The sequence below is a fragment of the Cetorhinus maximus genome, chromosome 1 (assembly GCF_964194155.1).
Source record: "Cetorhinus maximus chromosome 1, sCetMax3.hap1.1, whole genome shotgun sequence".
Classification (NCBI taxonomy): Eukaryota; Metazoa; Chordata; class Chondrichthyes; order Lamniformes; family Cetorhinidae; genus Cetorhinus; species Cetorhinus maximus.
Genome location: NC_135879.1, coordinates 187,950,351 through 187,975,082, shown reverse-complemented (window position 1 = coordinate 187,975,082; position 24,732 = coordinate 187,950,351). Strand labels below are relative to the sequence as shown.

The 24,732-nt window shown below is 45.0% G+C and overlaps 1 protein-coding gene across 2 annotated transcripts in view; it reads right to left on the bottom strand.

The window, feature by feature from the left end:
* Nucleotides 1–24,732, bottom strand: part of ca9 (carbonic anhydrase IX) — a 138,130-nt gene that overhangs the window by 52,594 nt on the left and 60,804 nt on the right. For both annotated transcript variants that reach the window (XM_078550970.1, XM_078550959.1), the window contains exon 6: nucleotides 19,531–19,597. In XM_078550970.1, coding sequence (XP_078407096.1) covers nucleotides 19,531–19,597 — 67 coding nt within the window. The remainder of the gene's footprint in view (nucleotides 1–19,530; nucleotides 19,598–24,732) is intronic.

Below are 24,732 nucleotides of genomic sequence, written 5' to 3'. Positions count from 1 at the left end.
CAAAGTGAACAATGTCACATTTTCCCACATTAAACTCCATTTGCCAGACCTTTGCCCACTCACTCAACCTATTTATATCCATCTGCAACCTCCTGATGGCCTCTTCACAACATACTTTTCTACCTATCATTGTGTCATCTGCAAATTTAGCTACCATGTCTTCATCTAAGTCATTCATGTAAATCATAAAAAGTTGAGGCCCCAGTACAGACCCTGTGGACTCTACTCGTTACATCCTGCCAATCCGAAAAAGACCCATTTATGCATACTCTCTGCTTTCTGCCAGCCAGCCAATCTTCTACTCATGCTAATATGTTACCCCTTACACCATGCGCTTTTATTTTCCGTAGTAACCTTTGATGTGGCACCTTGTCAAATGCCTTCTGGAAATCCAAGCACAGTACGTCTACAGGCTCCCCTTTATCCACTACGCATGTTACTCCTTCAAAAACTCCAATAAATTGGTTAAACATGATTTTCCTTTCACAGACTCTTCCCCATTGCCTTGAGCTCTTCTAAGTGCCCAGCTATAATCTCCTTAATGATTGATTCTAATAACTTCCCCACGACAGACTTCAAGCTAACTGGCCTATAGTTTCCTGTTTTCTGCCTCCCTCCCTTCTTGAACAGAGGGGTTATATTTGCTACTTTCCAATCTGATGGAACCTTTTCAGAACCCAGTGAATTTTGGAAAATTAACACCAGTGCACTGACTACTTCATTAGCCACCTTTTTTAAGACCCTAGGATGTAGTCCATCGGGACCCGGAGACTTGCCAGCCCGCAGCTCCATTAATTTGCTCAGTACTGTTTCCCTAGAGATTTCAATTTCACCAAGTTCCTTTCTTCCGTTCACCTCCTGACTTACAGCTATTACTGGAATGTTTTTTGTATCCTCTATAGTGAAGACAGAAGCAAAATATTTGTTCATTTCTCCTGTCTTTTCCTTATTATCTACTATTAACTCCCCACTGTCACTCTCTAGAGGACTGACACTCACTTTACTTACTCTTTTCCTTTTTAAATACATGTAGGAACTCTTGCTATCTGTTTTTATGTTTCTAGCTAGCTTCCTCTCATACTCTAATTTCTTTCTCCTGATCAACCTTTTAGTCATTCTCTGCCGTTCTTTATATTCTGACCAAACATCTGTCCTACTACTCATCTTTGCAGAGTTGTTTGAGTTTTCCTTAAGTTTGATGCTTTTCTTATTTTATTTAGTTAACCACGGATGGTGGGTCCCCCCCTTAGAATTTTTCTTTATAATAGGAATGTACTTATTCTGAATGCTCTGAAATATCCCCTTAAGTGTTTGCCACTGCTTCTCTATTGATCTATCCTCTAGCCTAGTTTTCCAGTTCACCTCAGCTAGCTCAGCTTTCATCCCCACATAGTTGCCCTTATTTAAGTTTAAGATACTAGTTATAGATCCACTTTTCTCCCTTTCAAGCTGGATGTTAAATTTAATTATATTGTGGTCGCTGCTACCTAGGGGTGCCTTTACCCTGAGGTCGTTAATTAATCCTGTCACGTTACACAATACCAAATCTAATGTATCCTGCTCTTTGGTTGGTTCCAGAACATGCTGCTCTAAGAAACTATCTCAAAAGCGTTCTAAGAACTCGTCATCCAGGCTACTACTGCCAATCTGATTTTTCCAGTTTATGTGTAGATTAAAATCACCCATGATTATTACCATCCCTTTATCACAAGAACACGATATTTTCTCTTGAATACTTTGTCCTACACTGTGGCTACTGTTAGGGGGCCTGCAGACCACTCCCACTAATGACTTCTTTCCCCTGCTATTCCTCATCTTCACACAAACCGATTCTACATCCTGATCTCCTGAACCAAGGTCATTTCTAACTATTGAACCAATGCCCTCTTTGATTAACGGTGCTACCCGTCCACCTTTACCTAGCTTCCTTTTCTTCTTGAATACCATGTATTCCTCAATATTAAGGACCCAATCTTTGTCATTCTGCAGTTCATAATTGCTATCAGATCATATTTATTTACTTCAATGTGGGCCATCAATCCATTTACTTTGTTATGAATACTACACGCATCCATAAAGAGAACCTTCAGTTTTATCTTTTTGCTGCCTTTGTAACAATTAGTCTTGACTGTTGATGTATTCTTAGGTTTTTTCTCTCTGTCCTTTCCTGCCATTCTCTGACCCTCATTTCTCATATTACTGTAATGGTCTCCTGTCTTGGCTCTACACCTTGAATTGCTACCTCTACCCAAGCTTGATTCCTTATCCCTCTTGTTTAGTTTAAAGCCCTGTCTACTTCCCTAGTTATGCGATTTGCGAGGATACTCATCCCAGCATGGTTCAGGAGTAAACTGTCCCAATGGTACAGCCCCCACTTTTCCCAGTACTGGTGCCAGTGCCCCACAAACCGGAACCCACTTCTCCCACACCAGTCACTGAGCCACACATTCATCTCTCTAATCTTATTTTCCCTATGCCAATTTGCATGTGGCTCAGTTAATAATCCAGAGATTATTACCTTTGTAGTTTTGCTTCTTAATTTGGTACCTAGCTCCTCATACTGCCTTTGCAGAACCTCTTTCCTAGCTCTACCTATGTCATTGGTACCTACATGGACCACAACAGCTGGACCCTCTCCCTCTCCACAACAGCAAGTTCCTCTCCAGCCCTGAACAGATGTCCCGAACCCTGGCACCGGGCAGGCAACACAATCGTCTGGACTCTCGCTCTTTGCTTCAGGGTGTCAATCCCCCTCACTATATTATCCCCTACTACTGCTACATTCCTTTTTGTTCCCCTCGCTTGAACAGCTCCCTGTACCACAGTGTCATGGCCAGTCAGTTCATCTACCTTGCAGACCTCGCTTTCGCCCACACAGGTTGTGAGCAGGTCAGAGGTTAGAGGTGAGGTGAGAGTGACTGCCCTTGACATCAAGGCAGCATTTGAACCCTAGCAAAAACTGGAGTCAATGGGAATCAGGGGGAAAACTCTCCACAAGTTGGAGTCATACCTGGCACAAAGGAAGATGGTTGTGGTTTTTGGAGGTCAATTATCTCAGTTCCAGGACATCACTGCAAGAGTTCCTCAGGGTAATGTCCTCAGCCCAACCATCTTCAGCTGCTTCATCAGTGACTTTCCTTCCATCATAAGGTCAGAAGTGGGGATGTTCGCTGATGATTGCACAATGTTCAGCACCATTCGCAACTCCTCAGATACTGAAGCAGCCCATGTCCAAATGTAGCAAGACCTGGACAATATCCAGGCTTGGGCTGACAAGTGGAAAGTAACTTTTGAGCCATACAAATGCCAGGCAATGACCATCTCCAACAAGAGAGAATCTAACCATCGCCCCATCACATTCAATGGCATTACTATCACTGAATCCCCCACTATCAACATCCTAGGGGTTACCATTGACCAGAAGCTGAACTGGATTAGCCATATAGATACTGTGGCTACAAGAGCAGGTCAGAGGCTAGGAATCCTGCGACAAGTAACTCACCTCCTGACTCCCCAAAGCCTGTCCACCATCTACAAGGCACAAGTCAGGATGGAATACTCCCCACTTGCCTGGATGAGTGCAGCTCCAATGATACTCAAGAAGCTTGACACCATCCAGGACAAAGCAGCCTTCTTGATTGGCACCCCATCCACAAACATTCACTCCCTCGACCAGCGACGCACAGTGGCAGCAGCGTGTACCATCTAGAAGATGCATTGCAGGAATTCACCAAGGCTCCCTAATAGCACCTTCCAAACCCATGTCCACTACCATGTAGAATGACAAAGGCAACAGATACATGGGAACACCACCACCTGGAAGTTCCCCTCCAAGCCACTCACCATCCTGACTTGGAAATACATCGCCTTTCTTTCACTGTCATTGGGTCTAAATCCTGGAACTCCCTCCCTAACAGCACTGTGGGTGTACATAAGGCAGCTCACCACCACTTTCTCAAGGGCAATTAGCAATGGGCAATAAATGCTGGCCTAGCCAGCGCTGCCCACATCCCATGAATGAATTAAGAAAAACATGCAGGGAGATTGTGCCCATCAAGGCGCCCAATGACTGGTCAATAAGGTCCATCAACAAGAAGGACTTCCGCTCCCTTCATGTCTAACTGGCCTGCAACCACAACTGTGTATGCGTTAGCTTTTCTGGCAACTTCTAGGCTCTTTCATCCCCCAGCAGTCTAGACTGCCTCAAATCTTCACTCAACCCCCTTGAGTTGCATCCTCGGGAGATAAGGAATATCCTTTGAAGAAATGGCGACTCACCCCTCTATGGGAGCCCCAGACAGAGGCACAGAGGTGATGCAATCATCCCCACCTGCTCAGTAAGACAAGCGATGAGCTGTCTTGGGCTTCTGAAATTGTGATTCTAGTGACTGGACTGGTTGGGTGGTGTCCTCCAATACTCTCCTGCAACAGTCCCAGTCATTGTGGTGGTCTGCTGCGCCTCTCCCATCCAAAATGTCCGACATTTCACCTGATGCCTTTGTTCCCACCCCCAATGGCTCTAGGTGGAGAGGAAACCCGTCGCTGTGCCAATTAAACATTAATCAGTTTTTCCCGGGGTGATTTTTTGACCCAAAAGCAGACAGCTCCTGTTTCTCACCTCCTCAAGTGGAAATTTAGCCCATGCTTGCTAATTCTCCACTACACATAACTGTGCAAAGGTCTTATGCAGTAGGTGAGTAGAAGGCTCAGAGATGAAGCTCCAAAATGTGGTTTTTCACACTTAAGCAGCACTGATGTTGCTCAGGAACCATAAAATATGAACAACAACATATGAATTAGGAGCAGGAGTAGACCAGGCGGCCCCTTGAGTCTGCTCCACCAATCAATGAGATCATGGCTGATCTGAATGTAAACTCAACCCCACATTCCTGCCCACCCCCGGTAACCTTTCACCCCCTTGTTAGTCAAGAATCTATCTAGCTCTCCCTTAAAAATATTCAAAGTCTCTGCTTTCACCGCCTTTTGAGGAAGAGAGTTCCAAAGATTCATTACCCTCTGAAAGAAAAAATTTCTCCTCATCTCTGTCTTAAATGAGTGACCCCTTATTTTTAAACAGTGACCCCTAATTCTAGATTCTCCCACATGAGGAAACATCCTCTCCACATCCACCCCAACAAGACCCCTCAGGATCTTAAAGGTTTAAATTAAGTCACCTCTTACTCTTCTAAACTCCAGTGGATACAAACCTAATCTGATTTAATCTTACAAGACAACCTGCCTATTCTTGATATTAGTCTAGTAAACCTTCTCTGTACTGCTCCTAACGTATTTACATCCTTCTTTAAATAAGGAGACCAGTACTGTACACAATACTTCAGATGTGGTCTCACCAATGCCCTGTACATATCCTCCCTACTTTTGTAATCAATTCCCTTCACAATAAATGATAACATCCTATTAGCTTTCCTAATTACCTGCTGTACCTGCATTCTAACCTTTTGTGATTCATGCACTAGGTCACCCAGGTGTCTCTGAATCTCAGAGCTCTTCAATCTCTCACCATTTGGATAATATGCTTCTTTTTTATTCTTCCTGCCAAAATGAACGATTTCACATTTGCTCACATTTTACTCCATTTGCCAGATCTTTGCCCACTCACTTAACCTATCAATGTCAATTTGTAGCCTCCTTATGTCATCTTCACAATTTACTTTCCTACCTAGCTTTGTGTCATCAGCAAATTTAGCAACCATTCCTTCTGTCCCTTCATCCAAGTCATTTACATAAATTGTAAGAAGTTGAGGCCCCGGCACTGATCCCTGTGACACACCACTCGTCACATCCTGTCAGCCAGAAGAAGATTCATTTATGCCAACTCTTTGCTTCCTGTCAGCTAGCCAAGCTTCTATCCATGCCAATATCTAAGTATAGCACATCCACCGGTTCCCCTTTTTTTCATAGCCGACACCATAGTTGGCCTCCAACAGTGTCAACCCGAAAGGTGTACAGGGCAGCTCGATCTCACTCCAGCTTTTCCTTCTCCTCAAGGAGTCAGACAAGGACACTCAGATACCCAAAGGAAGAAGGATCAACAGGGGAAAACCGCAGGGCCATCCACACAGGTAACTCTGGGAGTGTCCAGCCCATCCGAATCACCTTTTCCTGTGACCCCGGTAACTCCAGCTCTGCAGGCCGAGGAGGGAGACACTGCCACACAGCAGGACCCCGAAAGCAGGCTGGGAACCTCCAGGTCTCGGCCCTCCAGAGGGCACCCAGCAAGGCCATCACAGACAGGGTGTAGCCGTCAGCAGGCTGCCTCCATCTCCGCTGTGGATGTTGGGAGAGCACCAAGATGTAGTGGCAGGGTTAGGAAGTTTGAGAGGATGTAGTTTCACAGCCTGCGCATGGGCATTAATCACAAATACATAATGTTCACTGTTGTAAATAAACTCCCAAGATGGCAGGTCCTAGAGTCAACCACTCTGAGTTCTCCCAGAGGGCAGTCTGTTTGGTATTTGTAGCAAGTCAATGTATTTACACTCAGCTATTTGCTTTTTTTTGTCTTTGCACCTTCTGAATCAGTCCCCCATCTCACATCTATAGCCATTTGCCAAACTAATGGTAATTATACAAAGCTCAGATAACACCTCTGGCTATCCCTATCTAGCTGAAGGCTTTAGAAGAGGAAGAGAAAGAGAAAGATTAGAGGAGGCATGGATGGCAGGTGGGTCTACACCTTCAACACTGTTAGAAGGAACTACCCCTATGCTATATTCGGGCTGAATATTCTGGTGGTGATGGGGGCGTAAGGCTTGACCACCCCTCAACCACCCCCCGGAAGCAAAGTCAGCGTGGACCCAATCCGCTCCACAACAGCCTGCTTTGCAGCCAAAACGTGCTACAGGTGGGCTAAACAACTGGGGAGGAAGACCCACCCTCTGATTGGTCAGCAGCTCCATCAGCCCTGACATTGCCAAGAGCACATTAGTGGGCATTACTGGGACTGCAATGAAGAGGTGGCAGAAGAGATAGTGGAGGCGTTAATGGTGATCTTTCAGGAATCACTGGAGTCAGGGAGGGTCCCAGAGGACTGGAATATCGCTAATGTAACCCCCCCTGTTTAAGAAGGGAGTGAGACAAAAGACGGGAAATTACAGGCCGATTAGCCTGACCTCAGTCGTTGGTAAGATTTTGGAGTCCATCATTAAGGATGAGATTTCAGAATACTTGGAAGTGCATGGTAAAATTGGGCAAAGTCAGCATGGTTTCATCAAGGGGAGGTCATGCCTGACAAATCTGTTAGAATTCTTTGAGGAGGTAATGAGTAGGTTAGACAAAGGAGAGCCAATGGATGTTATCTACTTGGACTTCCAGAAGGCCTTTGACAAGGTGCCGCACAGGAGGCTGCTCAGTAAGATAAGAGCCCATGGTGTTAGAGGCAAGGTATTAGCATGGATAGAAGATTGGCTGTCTGGTAGGAGGCAGAGAGTGGGGATAAGGGGGTCCTTCTCAGGATGGCGGCCGGTGACTAGTGGAATTCCGCAGGGGTCAGTGTTGGGACCACAACTTTTCACTTTATACATTAATGATCTAGATGAAGTAATTGAGGGCATCCTGGCTAAGTTTTCAGATGATACAAAGATAGGTGGAGGGACAGATAGTATTGAGGAGGCGGGGAGGCTGCAGAAGGATTTGGACAGGTAAGGAGAATGGGCAAAGAAGTGGCAGATGGAATACAACGTGTGGAATTGTGAGGTCATGCACTTTAGTAGGAAGAATGGAGGCATAGACTGTTTTCTAAATGGGGAGAGAATTCAGAAATCTGGAGTGCAAAGGGACTTGGGAGTCCTAGTCCAGGATTCTCTTAAGGTTAACTTGCAGGTTGAGTAGGTAGTTAGGAAGTCAAATGCAATGTTGGCATTTATTTTGAGAGGACTAGAATATAAAAGCAGGGATGTGCTGCTGAGGCTTTATAAGGCTCTGGTCAGACCAGATTTAGAATATTGTGAGCAATTTTGGGCCCCGTATCTCAGGAAGGATGTGCTGGCCCTGGAAAGGGTCCAGAGGAAGTTCATGAGAATGATCCCAGGAATGAAAAGATGAGGAACGTTTGAGGACTCTGGGTCTATACTCGATGGAGTTTAGAAGGATGAGGGGGGATTTGATTGAAACTTACAGAATACTGAAAGGCCTGGATAGAGTGGACGTGGGGAAGATGTTTCCATTAGTGGGAGAGACTAGGACCCGAGGGCACAGCCTCAGAGTAAAGGGAAGACCTTTTAGAACAGAGATGAGGAGAAACTTCTTTAGCCAGAGAGTGGTGAATCTATGGAATTCATTGCCACAGAAGGCTGTGGAGGCCAGGTCATTGAGTGTATTTAAGACCGAGATAGATAGGTTCTTGATTGGTAAGGGGATCAAAGGTTACGGGGAGAAGGCAGTAGAATGGGGTTGAGAAACTTATCAGCCATGTTTGAATAGCGGAGCAGACTCGATGGGCCGATTGGCCTAATTTCTGCTCCTATGTCTTATGGACTAACAGCATTTCTGTTGGCGTAAGTAATTGTTTGTACACCTATTATAAATCATTAGGGTTTTCAGCAACATCACATTCACAGGCCTAAAAGGTGAAGGCCACCATGCTGGAGTCTTTCAGCTACACCGAACAATTTTGTGAAACATCTTCTGGAGGCCAAGGAGAAGAAGCAGACAATGAAAGAACAGCAGAGAGCCTCCACTGGTAACAAGGCCGGAGCAGGTCCAGGGCAGCTGTCGCTCAGCCTCACACCAGGCTGGACCCAATTGTCATCTGCAACCACAGAACGGGCCACTCCCAGGCAACTAAAACTTTGCTTCTCATGATACTGAGTTATCTTGAGCAAGGTGAGCGAGTGCTGTGCCAGCATGTCCGGCCGGGAGGAGGGAGCTTAGTCAGCAGCAAGTGAATGGGACCGCCCTCTCCTCCTCCTCTCTCTCCCTCCATCCCTCCCTCCCTCTTTCCCTTCTCTCCAACAATGAGACAATGTGAACTGCAGTATTGAAGATGGTCTTTCTTTTCTGTACAAAATAGGCAGTCAAAATATATAAAACAAAACCTGAGAAGTTTTCTTGCAACCTGGGTTGCAAGTACTGAATCTTTCCCCCCAAACTTGAATTTACTGTCACTGTGTACATTTGATGCAATGTGCGGAACATGTTAATGAGGCAGTCACTAAATCAGTGTTATCATCTGCACAGTGATATAAATAACTAATAGGATTTTTTCCTGTCAAATTAACAATATTGAACAATGCTGTTAAACTAAAATTTATACTTTCTGGTGTGTTTAATAGTCATGGTGGGATCACCTAAAGGGTGCACACAAACTAACACTGCATTATATTGTTGCTGCTCTTAATATTAATGACTCATGTTGCATATATATCGGATGATATTTGTAACCAGATGCTATCAATAGGTGTTATCATTTTATTAGGACCTTTCTGTGATTATTTGGCGAATTGATTGGTGAATGTTGAAAGGGGAAAAAATATCACACACAATTGAGGGGGAGGGTTAAAGGGCGGGGAGGGGATAAGAGGCCCAGCAACAGGAGAATCGCCAGCGCCCATGATTTACCTCCCTGGCCCTAGGCCTTCCCCATGGAATAGAGCATGATTTGGAGAATGAATAGAGGTCACTCAGAGCAGGACAAGTTGTTGAAAGAGAAAGGAGGAGGAGGGGGAGAAGGGCCTTGAGCAGGAAACCATATCCACCCAAGGTTTTCAGGAAGCAATTCTACTTGAACCTCAATTAGAAACAACATGTGAGATGTCTGCACTTCAATTACAACTGCAATCTCAGAATCAGGCCAGGACCACTTTGCCAGTGGCTGTCAAGGTAACCATGGTAATAAACCTTTACACCTCTGAAGATATTTACAACATCTTGCAGTTTGCCAGAGACTAGCAGGCAGAGTTAGAACATGGCTTTGCTGGGATTGCAGTCTTTGCCATGGTGCAGGGTGCTTTTGGAAAAATAAGAAAGATTTGCATTTATATCATGCTTCATCAGCAATGAAGTATTTTTGAAATGTAGTCATTGTTATAACATAGGAAATGCAGCAGCCAATTTGTGCATAGCAAGCCCTCACAATCAGCAATGTGATAATGGCCAGATAATCTGTTTTTGTGATGGTGATTGATGGGTATTGGGCAGGACAATGGGGATAACTCCCCTGCTCTTCTTTGAAATACTGTAGTTCACAGTTTTTTAACATCCACATGACAGGGAAGATAGGGTCTGGATTTAATATCTCATCCATAAGACAGCACCTTCAACACTGCAGCTCTCCCTCAGTACTGATATGTGGGTTTTAATTTCTGTGCTCAAGTCCTGGAGTGAGACTTGAACCCACAACATTCAGACTCAGAGGCAAGAGTGCTAGCAACTGAGCCAAGACTTCACATGCATTGCTTTGTAGGATCTGCATGTCAACTTTATCCTATACTGGAAGCTAAAGAGATTCCACTCCCTCAACATCCAGCTGTTGTGTGACCATAGGCAGCACATCATGTTGGTCAATGCCTGTTATCCTGGCACTCTCACAATAAAAGTGTAAAGAAAAATCATTTTTGGCAGTTAATAAATGTGCAAGCTTCATTCTGCGACAGTTCACTGTGACCACTGCGTTTCAGCCACCATGGGAAACCAAAGGTGGCGACTGGGCAACAGGGGCTATCCACTGATGACATGGCTGATGACTTTTGCGCACATATGCAGCCAACATGTGATAAAGCAGATCATTGGCTGTTCTGAAACAACATTTCTGCTGACTGGACCACTCTGGAGGAGGCCTTGGGGACTCAGCAGGCATCAAGACTCGTGCTGGGTCTGCTGCATGCTGCATAAGCTCCTTCTCATGAGGGGCCAGCCCTTGCCACCAGCTGCAAGAACATGATGATGAGGAGGTGGAAGAAAAGGAAGATGAGCAAGACGAAGGGCAGAAACAATCTAGACAGTCTCCTTTCTGAAGACGCTGTCCATGAAGAACTCATCCAAGTAAGCACAATTCCAATTCCATATTCATTAGCAGTCGCTCACCTTACCTTCCCTCTGTCACTGCCTGCTTAAATAAAAATCACCATCAAAATAAATATTCCCAATTGTATTTATGAATGATAAATTCCATATTGTATTTTAAAGTCTATAATCACCCTTGTGCATTTACTTAGTGCCCCTCTTTCTCTTACCTTTGCCTGTCCTAGTGCTCAATGTCCTAGTGCTACCACAGTAGCTACAGCATAGCTGGTGAAAGGCTGCTGACTTTCAGTGGGGAAGACTGCAGATGGCCTTGGAGGATAACTTCAAGCAGCTCTGAGCCTAGAAGGCCTGGCTGCAGGCTGCGCCATCTTGATTCTAGTTAGGCCACAGCAGGAGTACTGTGTGCAGTTCTGGTCGCCACATTATAGGAAGTATGTGATTGCACTGGAGACGGTGCAGAGGAGATCCACCAGGATGTTGCCTGGGCTGGAGCGTTTCAGCTATGAAGAGAGACTGGATAGGCTAGGGTTGTTTTCCTTAGAGCAGAGAAGGATGAGGGGGAGGCCTGATAGAGGTGTGAAAAATTATGAGGGGCATAGATAGGGTAGATAGGGAGAAACTTTTGCTATTAGCAGAGGGTTCAATAACTAGGGGGCATCGCTTTAAGGTAAGGGGCAGGAGGCTGAGAGGGGATTTGAGGAAAAATGTTTTCACCCAGAGGGTGGTTGGAATCTGGAACACATTGCCTGAGGGAGTGGTAGAGGCAGGAACCCTCACAACATTTAAGAAGTATTTAGGTGAGCACTTGAAACGCCATAGCATACAGGGCTACGGGCCAAGTGCTGGAAAATGGGGTTAGAATAGATAGGATCTTGATGGCCAGCATGGACCGAATGGCCTGTTTCTGTGCTGTCTAACTCTATGACTGTATGACTCTATGACATTGGCAACCTCTGGACTGGCTGGCTGACAGGCAGTAGTAAGGGCACTGGAGGAATGGAAGGTGTGGGGGATGAATACTGTCATGCTGAGAGGGCGCAGTAGGTTTGTGCTCTATGGAGTTACTGCCACACCCCTGAGGTGATGCCTCAAAAACCCCAAGACTCTGTTGGAGGACAGGTTGCTGTATTGCTGTGACATCTCCAGAGTCATTTTGAACATTGTCATCCACAGACATGATGACAGCAGCCTGAGCTTCCATGGTAGCACTCAGACATTGGCTGGCTGTTCCTTGAACTGCAATAGAAGCTGCCACATTGGCCATCAGATGCTGCACCACGATTGTGTGCACAGAGTTATCCACCACTTCTATGTTGGAAAGGATATGTTCCAAACTCTGCAACAACCCTGTGCCATGCTCCTTGACATCGACTGCAGGCTTTCTGACAGGCTCCCCAATACACCAAGCATTTTGTTGTGCACACCCACCAGTGTTCTTCTGTAGACTGCCTATCATAAGTCATCATCTGAGTCCCCTCAGTGGAACATGCGCAATCACAGCCTCCAGCAAGCTGGCAACTAGGCTATCCATGCCTCCTGCCTTGGCTGCAGCCCACTCATGCCCAGTGTCTCACCACCTGCAGAAGCCACCTCTTAACTGTCCTCTCAGACAAGTGCAGCGCCAATGTCTGAACTGACGGCTGCCTGTGTCTTCATCATCATTCTCTTTTTGGTGTTTCTCCACTGCCTGGCTGGGTATCTGAAAGGAAGTGGACACAAAGGGAAGGATGTCATGTGGAGAGGCTGGGTGGGGGTTAGTAATAGTTGCATGCTTACATCATCTGCAGCTTGTAATTCAGAATTGATTGTGGGATGAAAGGGAAGTGGGATTTGAGAAAGGATTAGGTCTGAGGGTATTATCACCCGAGTGATTTCAGCCCAGTTACTGGCCCTGACCTCGACAATGGCCCTTCCCCTGATTTTTAAAAATTCTTTCACAGGATGTGGGCTTCGCTGGCTAGGCCAGCATTTATTGCCCATCCCTAATTGCCCTTGAGAAGGTGGTGGTGAGATGCCTTCTTGAACTGCTGCAGTCCATGTGGTGCAGCCCCACGGTGTTGTTAGTGAGGGAGTTCCAGGATTTTGACCCAGCGACAGCGAAGGAACAGCAATATATGTCCAAGTCAGGATGGTGAGCGGCTTAGAGGGGAACTTCCAGGTGGTGGAGTTCCCATCTACCTACTGCCCTTGTCCTTCTAGATGGTAACGGTCATGGGTTTGGAAGGCGTTATCAAAAAAGCCTTGGTGAGTTTCTGAAGTGATCTTGTAGATGGTCCGCACTACTGCTACTGTGCATCAGTGGTAGCGGAAGTGAATGTTTGAAGATGGGGTGCCAATCAAGTGGGCTGTTTTGTCCTGGATGGTGTTGAACTTCTTGAGTGTTGTTGGAGCTGCACTCATCCAGGCAAGTGGAGAGTATTCCAACACCCTCCTGACTGGTGCCTTGTAGGTGGTGGACAGTCTTTGGGGAGTCAGGAGGTGAGTTATTCTCTGCAGAATTCCCAGTCTCTTGTGGCTGCAGTATTTATATAGCTGGTCCAGCACCATATCCTCCACAGGGCCTATTGCATGACCCCCTTTGACTGACTTGTGCATTCTCAAATGGTGTGACACCTTTTTCTGTAATAGTGTGTCAGTGAGTGTTGTGCAGCCAGTTTGGTTGGTGTCACAGTCATAGTGGGTTAGCTGGCAATGTGTGCTGGCTGTGAGATGTGGGTGTAAGGCTTGCAGCAGTAGTAATATATTGCAAGGATGCGGTGAATCATACAAATGTTAAGTATGAGGCCTGATCAATAGAGATTGTTAGGTGTTTAATGAAGGTGTGGTGAATTGAGCAGTGGCTGAGGCCAGTGGTGCAATTTGTGGGATGTGGCGTTTAAAAGTACATTCACTGACCTTGACCACTTGTGTGAAGTCATTGAACTTCTTGGGGACACTACACCCAGGCCTTTGGGGCTATACACCTTGCATTGAACTCCACAACATCCACTCCCACTCCTTTTTACCACATGTCTGAAGAGCCTACTGTCCCTCTGTGGATAAAGGCCATTGCTCGTCCTTTCCACCTCCTCCCTCAAGGCTTGCAGTGCATTCTCTGAAAAGCTCGGAGCCCGCTCTATCCCCTGTTATGCCATTCTTCACTCTTGCCCATGTCAGATTTTCTCAAACCATGACTGTCAGCACCTGCTCCAGCCACCATGCATCTTCGCTTTAAAAGAAACAGGCTGTCTAAGAGGGGCAGGATCGCTGAAAGTGGTACTAGCCACTCACTGAACTGACCCCCTGCTGATAAATTCAACCAATGAACCCCGTGGTCAGTGCTGATTGCATGTAGAGATTATTGAAATAAGCAGGCAGTACAAAGTTTACATGCTACCTGCACTGTATTCAACAGCCATGGGTAATCACACATTACAATCTTTGTGCCTTTTTCAAGGGTTTTCCAATTTAGCCCCAATTAACTCTTTTGCTCTCTCCTCAAATACTACCTGACCTGTTGAAGTATTTACAGCATTCCTGATTTTATTTTACTGGTTTCCAGCTCAAGCCTGAGACACCTTCAAATTCCACACTTTATCCATCAGCGATTTCTACTTCTGCGACATTACCTGCTTCTGTCTTTACCACTGCACCTCTAACACTGAATCCTTATGCATGTTTTTTCACCTCTAGCTCAGATCTCACCAGTGGTCTTCTTACTGGCTTTTCATCCTCGAACCTTCATAAACTCCAAATGGCTAAAACTAATCTGCCATACATATCCCATCCTGCACTAAGTCCCAACTTCTGATTACACCTGTCCTTGCAGATCCTATAATCCCCCTGGGATGATGTTCTTGGCAGTGGGCCCATTTGAAAATGATAAGATATTTGCCCTGTAAAAGAGCTGCATAAAATTCTCTCACAACCAACAAAGGCTTATTTTCTGCTGATCAAATTCCCCTTGCTGGGCCTGGGACCCTTCCTCCCATGTGACCTCCAGGACCAGGCAGGGTGATGTTGTGTGCCAAACAGTGATAATTCTGGAAACTCAGTGAGCTGGATTGCAGGACATCCTCAGATCAATCCTGGCATCTGAAGTTGGCCTTTAATATGAAACTGGTCTATCTGATGATGCTCACATTCCAGAACCAAATAGCAAAACATGCCCTTGAGGATGCAGCAACTCAATTTATCAGTGCGCCGTTGGTGTTCATGGATTAAGCATAGGTTTCAGGAACCTTGGCTACAGCGAACCACCAAGGAGCTGCCGCTTAAGTTTTGTTTCAGAATCATATACTGGTGGTCACATATCACAGAATCACAGAATCACACAGTGCAGAAGAGGCCCTTCGGCCCATTGAGTCTGCACCAACAGGTGAGAAACACCTGACCTACCTACCTAATCCCATTTACCAGCACTTGGCCCATAGCCTTGAATGTTGTGACATGCCAAGTGCTCATCCAGGTACTTTTTAAAGGATGTGAGGCAACCCGCCTCCACCACCCTCCCAGGCAGCGCATTCCAGACTGTCACCACCCTCTGGGTAAAAAGGTTTTCCTCACATCCCCCCCTAAACCTCCTGCCCCTCACCTTGAACTTATGTCCCCTCGTGACTGACCCTTCAACTAAGGGGAACAGCTGCTCCCTATCCATCCTGTCCATGCCCCTCATAATCTTGTACACCTCGATCAGGTCACCCCTCAGTCTTCTCTGCTCCAACGAAAACAACCCAAGTCTATCCAACTTCTCTTCATAACTTAAATGTTTCATCCCAGGAAACATATATTGCCCTTTAAAAATTAATTCCCATTTGCGATTTAGTACCCAGTTCATCTAGGTCATTAAATGAAATAGAATGAAATAAGTGGAAAGTCTGATGTACTGTTGTATGTTAATCTCCCAACTAAAAATTGACCCTACCCCCACTAGAGCTGTACCTTGAGTATCCTGCCTTCCATTCTTAATTAGCACTTTTCTTAGATAATATCACCACCTTCAACACCTCTTTGATCCTTTTGTCTGTGACATCTTTTGATTATCTTCTCCTATCACTGCTTGCTTATCCCCATAACCACCCCACCCTCAACTTCTCTCTCCCCCCGCCCCCCACCTTAGACCAGCTTATATTTCACCTCTCTCCTAACTATACTCAGTTCTGCCGAAGGGTCGTGAGGACTCGAAACGTCACCTGATTTCTTCTCCACCGATGCTGCCAGACCTGCTGAGTTTTTCCAGGTAATTCTGTTTTTGAGTTGAAAAACATTATGGGCAGAATTTAACGCCTCAAGGCGGGCATGCGCCCGACCAGATTGGGTGTGAAATCGTGCAACATGATGTCAGGCCAGTGTCCCAACATCATCGCGCACTTGCGTGATATTTCGCTCAGCGGGCGCGCGCAAAAGTCGAAAGTGCGCCTGCTAACAATTAAGTGGACAATTAAGCCCATTAATGGTGCAATTATCAAATTTTTGTGGCCCAGCCAACCTTATGGTTGGCGGACGGGTGAATTGGCCAGGCGGCCTTTACGTTTTTCATCAAAACCCATCCAAGGGTCTCTGTTAGGAAATAAAATAAACATCTGGGGACAGCATTTTTAAGAGGTATGTTTTCAGGTGCTTGATTGTGATGCATGGACATTTTCTTGCAGCTTGTTACACCTTTATTTGATGATTTTAAGTTCTGAAGCTCCCTGAGGCAGCTGTTTGCCTTCAGAGGGCTCTCTTGCAGCGCTCACCCGCACCCATGGTGATGTATTTGTCTGCCCTCTTCCTGCCCCCACCCCGGCAGCGCTGAGCGTTTGGCGTGCACTATTTGGCCAGCCAGCGTGAAATTACAGTCAGGGGCCGATCACGGTCGGCAGACTGTTCCCTGGCCACTCCCGGGCCTGCCGGTCACACGTGTCCACCAAGGGTAAAGTTCAGGCTTATGGCATAATCAGAACCGAGGGAAAATAGGGGACATCAGATGTAAGGGATTTCCACATAATCTTGTATTCATCAGGAAAACATTTGTCCCAATTCAAAACTCTAAGCTCCAAAGACCTGCAAAAAAGGACTAAAATTGTATGTAGGCACTTATCAGATTATGGATATTATTTATGCTTTCAATCTGAATGGATATTTTAAAACATTGTTGCCTGTCTTCCCTTTCCTTACTAATGTTAAAGAATTGCCTTAATCATTTTGGTTCCAGGTTTTCTGATGGCATGTACTGCATGGTCCCCCATGTCTCTAAAGTCATTACATAACTTTGAAAAGATAATGCTAACTAACTGCACAATAACTGATCAGATAGAGCCAACAACAAAAGCCCAACAACAGCAAGGCCCAAGGCAGCAGGGGTACCAGAGATACATATGGAAAGATGCAAGTGAACATGGACATAAGCCTAAAAGCAGAAATTCACAAGACAGCGAACAGCAAGGTCCAGGGTGGTAAGTTTGGAGGGAAGGGGAACAGCAAGATCATTGTTGGCACAGTTAGGTAAGAGGTGCCAGTAAGGTCACAGTGGTGGCATAAGATAAAGATACCCAAAAATTTCCCACAAAAATTTGTGGCTCTTTGATTACACTCTTCACTTGGCAGCAATCCACCTAAAGGGCCAAAAACTAGGCCAGGGCCCAGATACACTTGATGCCCGGAATTTTCTGTGCCCGCCGGCGTTGGGCATGTTCGGTGGTGTGAGCAGACAATATGGCGCAATCAGTTTTACGACAGTGTGAAAGCAGTTTGCAATCATTGGCTCAGCCTGCCGATAGTGGGCAGCGATTCCCACCATCGGACATCGGAAACCTCATTGTAACACATCAGCATATCATTATGGCCTGCCGGACTCATCGCCCCCCCACCCTCCCCCCATGGCTGGATTGTCCGCCCATGTCAGCGGGGAAACGTCTCACAACAGCACATAAGCGATGTGCACTTGGTGGGCTGCACTTCGCTCGGGACCTCAAGGTTTGTTTGCCTACCTTGCTTCGGGCAGCACTCGTAGACATCAGCACCAGACTTCACAAACAGCACCACATCACTTTTAGGGAGGCTTATAGGTAGGTCTCTACCTACCAGATCAGCCATATGTGGGTGGCTTTTCAATGACTGCAGGGCAAGGTCTTGCTTGGGAATGAGGGAGAAGTGGCCTCAGGCAAGGGAAGAGGTTGCAGGACGAGCGCTGTACTGGGGAAGGAGGGGTATCCCAGGGTGTGTGTGGATCTGTGTTGATCTGTGTTGATCTGTGCAAGTGGCCTCAAGATGGTGAGGGCTGAGGAGGTAGTGTCCAGTGGAGATTAGGCCAGGTGGGCATGTGAGGGTGTGGGCGTGAGAATGGATGGTGAAGACCCTTAAGCTGACATTGAGTGAGATGTCAGTGAATGTATGATGAGCTTTGAGTGAGTGAGTTTAGAGTGATGAGATGGCTGTCATACTCTGGTTGCATGGATGAGATCATTCGTCCTCTATCTGCATTGGATGGCCAACCTCTTCTGTGCAGCATTGGCACTGGTCACCACTGCCACAGCCTGCCATGGTGGATCGGTGATGCGCTGCCCATCCTGCGGCCACAGCAGGGGTAGAGGACATCACGGCGGGCCTCTACGGCATCCAGTGACGCGTCCTTAAACTTGGGGGCTGCAGTCTTTTTGCCTTTCATGGACATCTTCTATGCTGTAGTCATGGGCTCGAAGCACTGAGATGTGTGCGTGCAGCTGGACTTTAAATATGGCACCTGGCGTGATGAAGCGGCGAGGTAATATTGTGGCGGGCAAATGAGTGCCCGCCCCCCATGGAAATGGTCTGTTTCCCTGGAATGCATAATTAATGCGACGGATTTGGGACGATACGGCATGAAAACCAGCCATTGCGCCCAGCGGGTAAAACATCGTTTTACCTGCCGCTACCACACTTACTGCAAATCTGGGACGATTCCGCCCGATAACTAAGAGAATGTTGATAGGGTGATAACTGGCTGGTTCAGACACGTTTTTTTGGGTAGGTCATATTTGAATCCCTTTCTCCACTTTCTTTTCTTTCTGCGCATGTTTTAGCTTTTGTCTCCTCCCCCTTCCACCTGTGCTGTTCCTTTCTAAAATGCTGTTCATATATAACATTTTCCAGCTCTGGATATGGGTCCAAACCTGAAAATATTAAATTGACTGTTTTCCCACAGATGCTGCTTAGCATTTTCTGCCTTTGCTTCAGATTTCCAGCATCTGCAGTGATGCACCCAAAAGGGATCGGAAAGTTGGGTGCAGACCAGACAGACTGTGCAGTGGGACTGTGAGGGGGAGAACATGACAACCTGCTGACAGGACCAGTGCCAACGAAGAGAAACAAACTGTTAATGTCTTGGATGAAACAGCAACCAATATGAATTAAGCCCTGCAGGAATCTGCAGACAAAAGATTTCAAGGAAAACATTGGTTCTTTGGTGAACTTAGAATTACTTGAACTCAATGTGACCAGTTAACTTGGCAACAATACAATAATAATTCCAAATGCGTTCCTTAATATAAATAGATAAACACTTCTGATTTTACATATAATAGGTTGATTAATTCAGCAATCAATTACCTTCTTCAGCAATGTCTTGAAGTTTATCAAAAATATGATCATAATTTTTATTATCTTCTGCTCCAACCTGCAACATAAACACATTCGTTTGGGATTGTGTCAGAAGTTAAATACAAAAAAATTAGAACTAAACCCGCCTCGAACCCACCTACTTCAAGTTTTAATGGAAGCAGAATGAAGATTGGGCGACCAATCTGCTCCTAGGGAATGATTTGATTATTTAAATATTATAATGAGGCTTCCCACAATTATTTCAATCGTCTATTTTTAACTAAAGCAGCTGGTTTTCCTGGGCCTTGAGAAAGTCAGCAGCTTAAAGGAGGTGAGAAAGGTTGAATCAAAGAGTTAAGTGTCTTTATAGCACTGCTTGTGGGCCAGGAGGGAGGAATGTTTTCTTCAGGCAAAATAAGGTCCCTGTGACCTGTCAGCTCACTGCCTGACCACCATCAACCCCCCCGCGCTCCCCCCACCCACACCCCCCCCCCCGCCGCCCCCCAACCACCACTAGACCTTTGTCAGACAGAACACTGAAATGTTATTTTTGCTGCAATGAGTTAAATACATAATAAATATCGCGTATTGACATCTTGCAGAAAAGATTCACAGTGTGTGATGCCAGCAGCAAGATGTAGAAAGATTTCTTTTCCTTAAAGTGCATCTTTTTATTTCTTTTAAATTTGAATTCATATTTTACATTTTTTTATTTATTCACTGTATGAATCAGGAGAAACATTACGAGAAAGTAATTTAAACTTAACTTCTGGTAAGCATAAGAAAATACACAGCAAGAGCAGGTTGTGTGTAAAGAATTGTTGTGACTTTGCCAAATTAGTATTTTTCCCTAGATGGAACAACATCATTGTTGTTAACAGGATCCAAGCTAGTTGGTGAATCCAAAACCAAGACACAGAGCTTTTCTTTATCAAGAGAGTTTATTAACTGGTTAAGTCTCATTGCTCTCCTCTCACATACTCAGTGTCCCAGCTATCCCCTATTTATATATGCTCACAGACAATTAATACTCATCACCTATTTCTCTTAACCCTAACAATGTAATTGACATTAAAAAACCTTAATCATATAATTGATAAGATATTGACAATTGTAAACTAGAATATCTTTTCACTTAAAATGGAATAAACAGGGTTTGGTTTCAAGTAACTTTCCCACATTATTGCTTGGCTCCTTCTGGCACAGGAAATAATTGCATTGAAACATTCCTGTCTCTAGCTTGATCTCCATATCTGCAAAAGAAACAAATATGACTGGGATAATGCCAGTCTGTGGTCAAGACTCTCCTGGGAAGCTAATGTAACTCAATGTAAAATTTTAAGTCTAGAGTTTTTGAGTTCTTCTATGGAAATGTGCTGTGTACCATGGCATGTGAGGTTCCTCATTCCTGCAAGAGCTCAGGGATATAGCCTATTTTCTGAAAATATAGCCTTATGCATTCTACAGTTTATGCAGTTGAAGAACTTAACCTTTGTATAAACTGTTTAAACAGTAAACTCAGACTTCACCTGCATTGCAAAGCAGGAAAAAACAACGACAACTTGTATTTATATACCTTTAATGTAATAAGACATAATAAGAGGTGTTTCACAGGAGTGTTGTCAAACTAAATTTGATGCTCAACCACACAAGGGGATTTTAGGGCAGGTGACAAAAAAGCTTGCTGAAGAATTAGCTTTTATTGCTGAAAAAGAGTCATGTCTAAGTTTTTCGTCTTGCACTCATCAGGACATTCGCAAGAATACCAATATAAGAGGGAAGCCAACAATTTATACTGTATGTGAAGAAACATAGAAACATAAAAGCTAGGAGTAGGAGTAGACCATTCAGCCCATCAAACCTGCTCCGCCATTCAATATGATCATGGCTGATCCTCTATCTCAACGCCATATACCCGCTTTCTCTCCTTACCCCCTGATGCCCTTAATATCCAAAAATTTATCAGTTTCTTTCTTAAATATACTCAGTGACCCGGCCTCCACAGCCTTCTGTGGTAGAGAATTCCACAGGTTGATCACCCTCTGAGTGAAGAACTTCTTCCTCATCTCAGTCCTAAATGGCCTACTCTGTATTCTGAGACTGTGGTCCCTGGCTCTAGACTCCCCAACCAGGGGAAACATCCTCCCTGCATCCAGTCTGTCTAGCCCTGTTAGAATTTTACACATTTCAATCTGCTTCTCTTTCATTCTGCTAAACTCTAGTGAATAGAGGCCCAGTCGAACCAATCTCTCCTCATACGACAGTCCTGCCATCCCCAGTATCAGCCTAGTGAACCTTCGCTATACTCCCTCTATACCAAGTATATCCTCTCTTAGGCAGGGGAGATCAAAACTGTACGCAATACTCCAGGTGTGGTCTCACCAAGGCCCTGTATAACTGCAGTAAGACATCCCTACTTCTGAACTCAAATCGCCTTGCAATGAAGGCCAACATACCATTTGCCTTCCTACTTGCTTGCTGCACCTGCCTATTTACTTTCATTGACTGGTGTACAAGGACACCCAGATCCCTTTATACATCCACATTTCCCAATATATCACCATTTAAATAATACTCTGTTTTTCTGTTTTTCACACTGAAGCATATAACTTCACATTTATCCACATTATACCGCATCTGCCACGTGTTTGCCCACATACACAACTTGTCTAAATCGCTTTGAAGCCCCCTTGCATCCTCCTCACAAATCACAACCCTGCCCAGTTTTGTGTCGTCAGCAAACTTGGAAATATTGCATTTGGTTCCCCCATCCAAGCCATTTATATATATTGTGAATTGCTGGGGCCCAAGCACTGAACGCTGCGGTACACCACTAGTCACCGCATGCCACCCAGAAAAAGACCCATTTATTCCCACTCTCTGTTTCCGGTCTATCAACCAGTTCTCAGTCTGTGCCAGTATCCCCAATCCCATGTGCTTTAATTTTGCCCACTAGCCTCTTTACGTGGGACCTTATCTAAAGCCTTCTTGAAATCCAAATACATCACTTCCACTGGTTCTCCCTTATCTATTCTAATAGTTACATCGTCAAAAAAGTCCAGTAGATCAGTTAAGCATGATTTCCCTTTCATAAACCCATGCTGACTTTGTCTAATCCCATTAATGCTTTCCAAGTGTTCTGTTACCACGTCTTTTATAATAGACTCTGACATTTTCTCCACTACTGATGTTGGGCTAACTGGTCTGTAATTCTCTGTTTTTTCTCTCCCTCCTTTTTTAAATAGTGGGAATACACTTGCCACCCTCCAATCTGTAGGAACTGCTCCAGAGTCTATAGAATTTTGGAAGATGACCGCCAATGCATCCAATATTTCCAGGGCCACTTCCTTTAGTAGTCTGGGGTATAGATTATCAGGCCCTGGGGATTTTTCAGCCTTTAATCCCATTAATTTCCCTAGCACCATATTTGTTTTACTAATACTGTAATACTGATTTTCTTCAATTCCTCCCTCTCACTAGACCCTTGGTTCCCTAACATTTCTGGGAAATTATTTGTGTCCTCTTTTGTGAAGACAGAGTCAAAATATGTGTTCAATTCTTCTGCCATTTCTTTGTTCCCCATTATAATTTCCCTTGTTTCTGACTGTAAGGGACCTATGTTTGTATTTGCTAATCTTTTTCTCTTCTCATATTTATAGAAGCTTCTACAGTCAGTTTTTATGTTCCTTGCAAGTTTACTCTCATACTCCATTTTTCCCTTCTTGATCAATCTTTTTGTCCACTTTTGCTGAATTCTAAACTGTTCCCAATCCTCAGGCTTGCTGCTTTTTCTGGCAATTGTATATGTCTCATCTTTGGATCTAATACTACTCCTAATTTCTTCTGTAAACCATGGTTGAGCCACTTTTCCTGTTTTACTTTTGCCCCAGACAGGAATGAATAATTGTTGTAATTCATGCATACGTTCCTTAAATATTAGCCATTGCCTACCCACTGTAAACCATTTCAGTAACGTTCCCCAAACCATCATTGCCAACTCATGCCACATACCCTCGTAGTTCCCTTTATTTAGATTCAGGACCTTCGTTTCGGATTCAACTTCTTCACTCTCCATCCTAATGAACAATTCTATTATTTTATGGTTGCTCTTCCCCAAGGGACAGATTGTGGGAACAAGCTTGTTAATTAATCCGTTCTCATTGCTCAATAGCCAGTCTAGGATAGCCTGCTCTCTAGTTGATTCCTCAATGTATTGGTCTAAAAAACCATCATATACACACTCCAGGAAATCTTCTTTCACAGCATTATTGCTAGTTTGGTTTGTCCAATCTATAGGTAGATTAAAGTCACCCATGATTACAGTTGTACCCTTATTGCATGCATCTCTAATTTCCTGCTTAATGTACACCTCTATTACTGTTTGGGGGCCTATAGACAGGGAGGATGAGTGTCATCTGGACACCCTGGGGGCTTCCTTTCAGGACACTCTGCCTGTGACCCCATCCACTCCAGCTTCTCAGACCATCAAGGATGTTCTGCCCCTGAACAGGTGACTTTTATCAAACTGGGGCCCCCCAGGCCTCAGTCCACCAGAGGACATCTGCCAAGGTCATCGCAGACATCAGGACGTAGCAGTCAACTGGCTGCCTCCACCTCTGCTGCAGATGTCAGGGCTGCATCCAGGCTTAGTGCTAGAGTTAGGAAAGTTAAGAAAAACGGATGTCACTTTTGGGTCATGGGTGTGCTATAACTGTAAAGAAATTGCCCTTTTGTTAATACATTTGAATCTTCACCAAGTTAATTCCCCGTAATATAGCTAATTCCCTCTGTCTCCTTTTCATCTCCTTTTGGAATTTCCTCTCTGCTTCTTGAGCTTTTAATTTCATCTCCAGCATCTTTTGCTGGTGAGCCTGTTCTCTCTTTGTTCTTGTCAACTGAAGGTGTTGTGATTTTGTACTTTGGAAATCTTCTTATTTCGAGGTTTAGCCTTGCTCCCACTCTGTGATACTGTCCCACTGTGAGATTCACATTCCTGTGATGTCAACCTCAGTTGAACTAGTCTCCGCTCCCTTGTGTGTTGTCAGGGTGATGTGTTTAAATCTTTATTTGAAGTGTGTGATGTAAGCGTTTCTAACCCTTCTTCCTCAGGAACACCATTGAGTGAGGGCAGCTCATCAGCATTGATATTCTAGCGGCATTTGTGTCTCCTCAGTGGTAGTGGCAGAAGACAAGACATGCACAGGGGGAGGA